General features: G+C 38.7%; 1 protein-coding gene across 1 annotated transcript in view; it reads left to right on the top strand.

Annotated features, from left to right (window-relative positions):
- Nucleotides 1–2,607: 2,607 nt before the first annotated feature.
- The window catches only part of efhd1 (EF-hand domain family, member D1), a 28,936-nt gene continuing 22,643 nt past the window's right edge, over nucleotides 2,608–8,900 (top strand). The window contains exon 1 of the mRNA XM_084716765.1: nucleotides 2,608–3,629. Coding sequence (XP_084572891.1) covers nucleotides 3,310–3,629 — 320 coding nt within the window. The 5' untranslated portion in view covers nucleotides 2,608–3,309. The remainder of the gene's footprint in view (nucleotides 3,630–8,900) is intronic.

Raw genomic sequence — 8,900 nt, 5'->3', positions numbered from 1 at the left:
AGCTGACTCACAGCTTTACTTTTAGCTCAAACACACACACACACACACACACACACACACACACACACACACACACACACACACACACAATAATTAAGTGGAAAGGGTCAAACGGACCGTATGTTGCCAAATATGAACGACGTTTGATGTAATATATACCGATCCTAAACTTTGTAAAAACACAATATATACATGTTAAAATTGTTATCATTTAAATTCATAATAAAATTTCAAACTATCAGTGAGAAATGTATGTATGTTTTATTTTGAAGGCTGCTTGCCCAAAGCGGAAATGTTATTATGTAGGTACCTGTGTAGAAAACCAGTGAGCGTGTAAGTGAATTGATACATTTATATATTTCATTTTACTATTTTGATATTTGTTATTTTATTTTGTTTATTGTTTTATTTATTTGTCTATTTAATTAATTTACAAACATTTATTAATATTTTACTTTGACTTTAGTTTATTCTACTTCCTTTGTGTGAATGTTATGAGGGGATGTACATACGTTTGTATATTGATATTTTCATATGATTAAAATCTCAAAAGTATTGTTAAACTATTCATATGTTCTGAATGTGTAAAATCTTAATGTAAAGTAAGTAACAACTGCTGTCAAATACCTACAATAAGATAAGACATTCCTTTATTAATCTCACAATGAGGAAATTTTCAGTGTTACAACAGCAAGGTGTATAGCAAAAATATAAATAAACATCAATAAAAAATAGAAAAATAGGAACAACTTAAATGCAGAAAATATAAAAATAAAACAAAGACCACGATAAACAATAGGAATAACATGAAGAGGCAAAATATAAAAATAGGAGAGGATAGGAGGCATATAGAATATAAGGACACTCAACTGAAAATAGGTACTAATATCACACGACTGGTGTACATAGTGCAGACCAGCTGTCAGTTTTGGTGAGTTTATTCCTTCACTCACTGAAGCAGTCTGTCACTGAAGGAACTCTCCACATGCTGTGATGGTGGTCTGCAGGTGGTGGGAGTCATTAGGACAGAGTTGGCCTTCTTAATCAATTTTTCAAGTCTCTTCCTGAGAGACTTGAGAAGCTGACCCCCCTTCAGTCTTCAGTTCTGCCTGACTGGTTTGGGAGTTCAGGTATTAAACCTAATGGGGTCGTTAACACCAGAGGGTCATGTGACTCATGTGCGCACCCCTCCGTTGTGTGACTCATGAGTTTCACCTGGGAGGAGGTGTGAATGAGAGTCGTTAAGGACTCTGCTATCATGTGACTTGTTAGGGTCACATGATTTCAGGTGGGTATCCAACTGCCTGGGGAGTGATCTTAAGACTGCATTGTAAGTGTCAGATAAATTGTGTCTTAGGCCTCCTCCTCTGTTGAGAGATGGCTGTTCCAGGTTAACAAAAATGGCCTTTTTTACTCCTCTCTCAAAACATCTGTCTTCCCTGGCCAAAATACGGGCGTTGTCATCCTCAAAGGAGTGTCCTGTAGCTTTCAGATGTAGATGGACTGCTGAGTCCTGACCTGAGGAACTGGCTCTCCTGTGTTGTACCATGTGCCTATTCAGCGGTTGTTTTGTCTCCCCAATGTACAGGTCTATGCACTCCTCACTACACTGGACGGCATACACTACATTCTCCAGCTTGTGTCTGGGTGTTCTGTCCTTGGGGTGGACAAGTTTTTGCCTCAGGGTGTTGCTGGGCTTGAAATGGACAGGGATGTGGTGTTTGTTAAAAGTTCTCCTGAGTTTTTCAGAAACGCCTGCAATGTAAGGAATAACAATGTTTTTCTTTCCTTGATGGTGTTTTTTCTCTCTCAGACCTGTTTCTTTTGTTGGTTTTGATAAAGGCCCAGTTTGGGTAACCACAGGTTTTGAGAGCTGCCCTAATGTGCTTTTGTTCCTTATCCTTTCCCTCCGTACTGGTTGGAATGGTCTGTGCTCTGTGGTGGAGGGTTCTGATGACCCCTAGTTTATGTTCCAGTGGGTGGTGTGAGTCAAAGAAGAGATATTGGTCCATGTTTCCTGTAAACATGGATGTTGAGGCTTCTGTCCTCTTCAATGTGCACTGTTCAATCCAAGAAGGTCAAACTGTTGCCTTGGACATCCTCTCGGGTGAATTTGATGTTTTGGTCCACAGCATTGATATGGTCCGTGAAGGCTTCAATCTCCTGTGTCGTTATTTTACAGTACAAGTAATCTCAAATTTGTACTTTAAGTACAGTACTTGTATTTATACATTCCAGCATGCAAGACATATAAGAAAAAACAGTTACCACAATACAAATCAGTTATTTTTTTGTAATTATTACAAGTTTTTTTTGTGATTTTTTTGTTATTCTTCTCTGTCTCCTGCTAATTAAGGCTAGTTTTTAATCTAACTTTTAAATAGCATCTTATGTTTTTTTTCCTTACAACTATTTTATTGGGGCTTTTGGAGTTAAACATACAGTGAAAATAGATAAGATAAAAAGTAAGATAAGATACAATACAGTAGAATATTGTAAACAGTAATAATAGTAGTGGTACTGTAAATAATGAATAAAGACAAAGTACTTTTAAGACAGATATAAATAAAACATAACAAAATATCAGCCAAAAATAAACACATAAACAGTCAGATATGAAAACAAATCAATGAAAATACTGCTCTAACAGCACCTTGTGTTTAACAGCAGCTCTTACTAATTTTATGTAGACAAGTACCGCCATCTTCTGGCTAAGGTGAATCTCGAACCAAAGTATTACTATTATTCTATTTTTTATTTTGAAAAGGGGAAAACAAAAAGTGCCTTCCTGAATTGTTGTTGCAACACAAACACGCCAGGCGCTGAAAATGAAGGTGGCACAGATGGTGAACTCAAACAAACATATTTGGAACCCCCATTAAAGAAAACCTGAACAATATGTTCACTTGGATTACTCTTATTCTAGGTCGTGCCTACAAGGGAACCCTCGATTTGCAACAGTCTCGCGATGTTTGTACGTGCTGTTCCCCCATTTTGCACACTGAATCAACAAATTATGTTTCACAATGTAACAGTCGCTGTAATTACGATCTGAGTAGGTCTGAGGATAAAAACCATTTGATTAGGATGAAGGAAAGATACTAGTTTGGATTAAAAGATCCCTCTCGCGAGAGCTTTCGCCGGTCTGTTGTTCCTTTTTAGACATAACCCTTATAGTGAAAAGGCGCGAGCGGAAGCACCGCTCTCTCCCTTCTTTGCAGCTCCCAGCAACTTGACAGCAGTGGTGCTGAAGCGGCTGTCAGGCTCCATTGTTGACTGGCAGCCCGTGAGCAGCGTCGCATCCTCAGCATGGCCTCTGAAGAGCTCGCTCGGAAGCTGCAGTCGCGGCTGGCCGCTACGCAGGACGCCGAACCGCGGCCGGAGCCCCAGCACAGCCCGGTCCACCACCAGAGCCCGGTCCACCAACAGAGCCCGGTTCGAGCCAGACCGCAGGAGCCCGAGGCAGCCTGCGGCGACTCGTCCTCCGAGCTGTCCGCCAAACTGACCCGCAGGCTGGACATCAACGAGGGACATGCTGCTCCCCGAGCGACCCGCGTCTTCAACCCTTACACCGAGTTCAAGGAGTTCTCCCGCAAGCAGATTAAAGACATGGAGACCATGTTCAAACGGTAGGCTTCTTTTGTCTCTCCGCACACATGGACAGAGTGTCCGACATGTTTACTGTAGTGGTGGGGATTGAGACTGAATGAAGCTCATGATGAGATTATAGAGGTGCTGCTGACGTGAGGCGTTCAGGTGCAGCTCTGCTGTCAGATTTGTTCACCGATTCACACTGACTCACCGCAGGCCCGATCAGCCTTTAGTTGGCAGGCAGCGTGTCCTTCTTGGACATGTTGTCTGTCTAATGCAGTGTCGTGATCAGAGGACAGACCTGTGAGTCAGCTGAGGTGCGGGGTTGACCCGTCACACTTTGACATGCCAACATCTCCAGTCAAACTGAGGGCTTTGGATTTATTGACAATCACAACTGGTCAATTTAATCTGCTGTGGAATCTAACACAATGAACCTGCATCTGAATATGGCCTATAAATATAAATAATCCAATGAATTAAAGGGTTTATGATCTATTATCTCCTTATTTTTCCACATTCACACTTGTCTTATTTTCTTAGATGCAGTTAAGATTCTGGGACAAGTGAATGTTTGACATTTTTGCTTTAAAAATGAGTAAACGACTAATAGATTATCAAAATAGTTGCAACTTGAAAAATATTGTGATATTTTCTGCATTGCTTAGTCTCAGTTTAAAATTTACGATTAATTTAGAGAAAATGTGTTTATTAAGGTAGATATTGTGTAATGTGGAATTACCTAGAATTATCGAGCTATTGTTTTTATAATAGTGTAGGATTTAGTGATATCTAGTGGTGAGCTTGCAGATTGCAAACACCTCCATTCACTCTGAAGTTACCAGTTTGTGTCTGCACCAAAAGTGGTGCAGCCAGTCAGTGTCCTAGGAGGGACTTGGCAGCTGCAGGCATGGGTTTAGGTGTGATGACAGTCTTGAACAAACAATGGCGGCTTCTGAAGAGGTTACCATAGATACTGTGATAGCATTAGTGATATCTGTGTCTTCATTGAAAGAAGAGCAAGGAAGGACACTGAAAGCTTTTATCCTTGTTAGACATGGCTCATCCAATCACCTGCATTTTTTTAAAGTGCCTGCCCTTTTCCTTTGGTTTACAGTTTTTAAGGATGGCTTTCAAGATGGTTTTGTGTACCAAATCACCTAGTGTGTCAGGTTAGGAAAAAATGCAGAAGGCTGTATGTAGATCTGGTGTTTGGTTTGTCCGTTCTGGGTTACTGTAGAAACATGGCGGTTCAACATGGTGGTCTCCATGGAAGGGGAGCTGCTCCCTCTGTAGATATAAAGGGCTCATTTTAAGGTAGTGAAAACACAACAATCCTTATTTTCAGGTGATACTACACTAATAACATACTTATGAATATTCCATTTCTGTCATATTGTGACAGTAGATGGCAATAGATCTGATAGATCTGACACAGTGGACCTTTAATGCTTTGGTGTGGGAAAGAACTGAACCACAGGATGACATGAGATGAAGATGCAAACTGCTCCAGGCTCCCAGTCTTGCCGGGACAGCTGACATTAGTCAGATCTCTGAGGCGTTTTTAGGACAGTGTTGACTGATGGTTCCTGACTGTAAGGACTTACTCTCAGACTGTGTGTAGTCATGTGAGCTCTTACATGGTTCTCACTGTACATCTGTTCAGGATTCTGGCGAGGGTCTGAGACCTGTCTGTCATATGAGCTGCATAGCTGTTAGGGGTGTAAATCACACGATTCATCATGGTACAATATTATATTGATTCTTTGAATCCCAATTAGATATTTGCAGATATCATAATGTCTGCCACAACATGATTTGGATTCAGTTCAATTCAGAGGCCTGCAATCAATATCAGATAAGTTGTTCATTTAGCTGCAGCTGTCAGCTGAGAAAAAGCTTTCGACAATTTTATGACTCAACTCTTCCAATCATTTGTGACACAAACATGCCATGGGAATTTCAAAATAAAGGCATATCTTAAAGTTACTTTAAGGACCTTTTATATTGTGTTGATTTTGGAGCCCCCTGTGGGCAAAAATGGTACCATTTCAACCATATTAACCAGAAAATATAATGTCAAAAATAAAAGTATCTCCTCCTGCTTCTTTTTGCTTGACTTAACCGACTACTCTCTGTAACTTTGTCTGGAAAAGACGTAAGCACTGACTTGTTAAATCCGATTTCAAGGAGAATCTGATCCAGCTGTGGGCAGTAAACTGCACAGAAACGCAGATAGCCTTTTTATCTTATACAGGTCATATTAAATCATCAGTTTTAAATTGAGAGTAGAACTGCAATGGTCGGTTGATTATTTAATTGATTGCTAAACATTCTGGTAATTGATTAATCACTTTGAGTCTTTTTTTTTTTTTTTTTAATGAAAAATGTCCAAATTCTCTGATTTCAGTGTCTTAAATGTGAATATTTTCTGCTTTCATTACTCATCTCTGACAGTAAGCTGAATTTGGGTTGTGGACAAAAAAAGAAAAGGAATTTTAGGACATCATCTTGGGCATTGGGAAACACTGATTTACATTTTTCACCATTTTCTGCCATTTTATGGACCAAACAACTTTTTGATTAATCAAGAAAATTATTGACAGATTAATTGATAATGAAAATAATCATTAGTTGCAGCCCTATATATTCATAACCAGATAAAATTCCTTGAAGTAGCTTTAAAAACACTAACAATTATTTTCATAGTTGATTAATCTATCACTTATTTTCTTGATTAATTGATTATTAATTTTTTATTTTAAAATCAAAAAAGTAAAAAAAGGTAAAAAATGTCAGTCAGTGTTTCCCAAAGCCCAAGATGAAAATGTCAGTCTCAAAAATCTACTCACAATCCAAAGATATTCAGTTTACTGTCAGAGAGGAGTAAAGAAACCAGAAAATATTCACATTTAAGAAGCTGAAATCAGGTAACTTTGCCTTTCTTTCTTAAAAATACTCAAAAAAAATTCTAAAAGATTAATCAGTGATCAAAATAGTTGGCCATTAATTTAATAATTGATTAATCATTGCAGCTGTAATATAGATTGATATTTTAACTTTGCATCGATCACAATTGATTGTTGAAAATAGAACTGATTCAGACTGATGTATTGTTGCACCTCCATGTCCTTGTCCATGTCAGGTTCATCAGTGATGGTTGATGATTGCAGCTGATTGACTTTAGCATAACATAGTTTAACCTTATTCAAAGCCAAGAAAAACTTAATCTCGTAGATCACAATTTCAATGAGAACTAAATTAAAAAAGAAAAACAAATTAGAAAAAATGCAGTTACATATTTTCACCACATGTGCAGCTAACATTCATGTCTATCATCGCTTCAGGCAGGTATTCAGTGTAGTCAGACACATAGTGTGGGTTTAGTGATGCTGAACCGTATCATGATGAACCAAATGTTTACCACTCTGTGCTGTCGGCCTTCCACGCTGTGTTGTATTTACTTGCTGCACAAGCTGTGCGCTCAGGTTGACATGAGTGCTGTGTTCTGTTCTGTGTGCCAAGGCAGTGGAGTGGAAACCACTTCCACCAGCACTGTGCACGTCCAGTTTTGGAGAGCGCACATGAATCAGCCAGTTGGAGCTTTAAGAATGACAATTTTCTGACCTGTGTGAAGTGTTGTGCCTTAAGTCTTCCAAAGCAACGTGTTGTAAATGAGAAAGGAAATTTGTATGCAGCCCACATTTCAGTCAGGACCAGGACCAACTGGGCTGCTAAACAACATGTAGTGCAGGGTTTAGCAACTCTGTTGTTGACTACTACTGACTACTGCTTTGTGTCTCTTTTGCAATTGTTCAAACATACTTCAAATATTCATTGCCAGATAAAATTTATGCTTTGGTCATAGCTGTCTACTTTAAGTTACAAGGAAAACAAATTTTATACAAACAAAAAAAATATGTACACATCAGATTTATTACCTACAAGATGTTTGTGAAGTTGTCATTTTTTTTTGTTTTTTTAAATACTGGGATGAATATCATGTTGTAGACTTTTTTTTAATTGTGCTATTATCATAGTGTGAGTTTTCTACCATTGCAGCCCTATTTGAAATTGATCAAGTGATTTGAGTTGTAGGGAAGTGTCAATATTCAATAGTCAATCATTTAAATAATGTAATTCCTGTTATTTATACTACATTTTGTTGACGTGTCAGATATTGGTGCCATTAGCTGATTGTGGGACTTCATAGTTTACAGTTATCACGTGCTGGAGAGCTTTTCATCCTGAGGAGAAGGACAACTATTGTCTCTGGCAGTTTTCTCAGGGGCAGACACTGCTCCATGTCACAATAGCATCTTTGTGTATCTTTGTGTGCGTGCTGATGGGATCTCACATCAAGGCTCTTTTGTTTCTCCATGAAGAATTGACCGGGTCTGATCGAACTGTTGACGATTCAACACGAGTCCAAACTGATCACTAAACTATTTCTTCATATATATATTTTTTCAAAGTAAATCTGAAGCATTTGAGCAACAAATTCTCACAGTCAAAAAAAGAAAAAAGAAAAAGTGCTTTTTTAAAGTCAAAGTTAGTTGACCTGAACCAGAGCAAAAGTTGGATTTTGGCAGACATGTTGCGTTGCGTCACAGAAGTGGTCCTTCTGCACAGAAGTTGTGATTCCACCAACAGCACTGCATTGTGTCACAAAAGTTTCTCTCTGTTCCGCAGAGAATACGCACTGTCGATTTTTAATGGAAGTTGTGTCGAGCTGCACAGAGCAGATTGTGGGCAGGAAGACAGACTCAGGAACGGTAAAGAGAGTTCAGTCAGTTTTCAAAATAAAATACAATCTGCAGACATGAAAACAGACAAAGAAATCGATTAACTACAGCGCCTACTGACTGAGCAACTTAACAACTCTTCTGGACATTTCAAAGTAATAAGTTATTTTACAGTATTACTGTTTGTGTGGAGTAATGCATCACAGTATTTTTACATTACTTTCCCCAAAATAACTGCAGAAGTATGACTAAGCATATAAAATGAAAAGAGTAATGTGTATCCCTGCAAATGCCCCCATATCACAGCACTGATGGTAAAAAGACCTTTCAGTCATTCCTGTCCACCCCGTGTCTGCATCTCCATGGAGGCTCATGTCTCAGCTGTGTCCCTCTGTCTCAACTGCAACCTGAAGTGTTTATTTATTTTGCGTTTTTCAAAACACATGTAAACATGAGGTTGATGCCTAATAAAAAAGGCACTGAATAAATATATTCATCTACAGTGTGCTGCTCTGCGCTCAGGTTTGTAATGTAGGTTAAAATATTGTGGATGGCCCACATTTC

Source organism: Lutjanus erythropterus, chromosome 4, assembly GCF_056507025.1.
Source record: "Lutjanus erythropterus isolate fLutEry1 chromosome 4, fLutEry1.hap2, whole genome shotgun sequence".
Lineage (NCBI taxonomy): Eukaryota > Metazoa > Chordata > Actinopteri > Lutjaniformes > Lutjanidae > Lutjanus > Lutjanus erythropterus.
The sequence above is the reverse complement of the archived record's forward strand: the minus strand, read 5'-3'. Positions and strand labels throughout refer to the sequence as shown.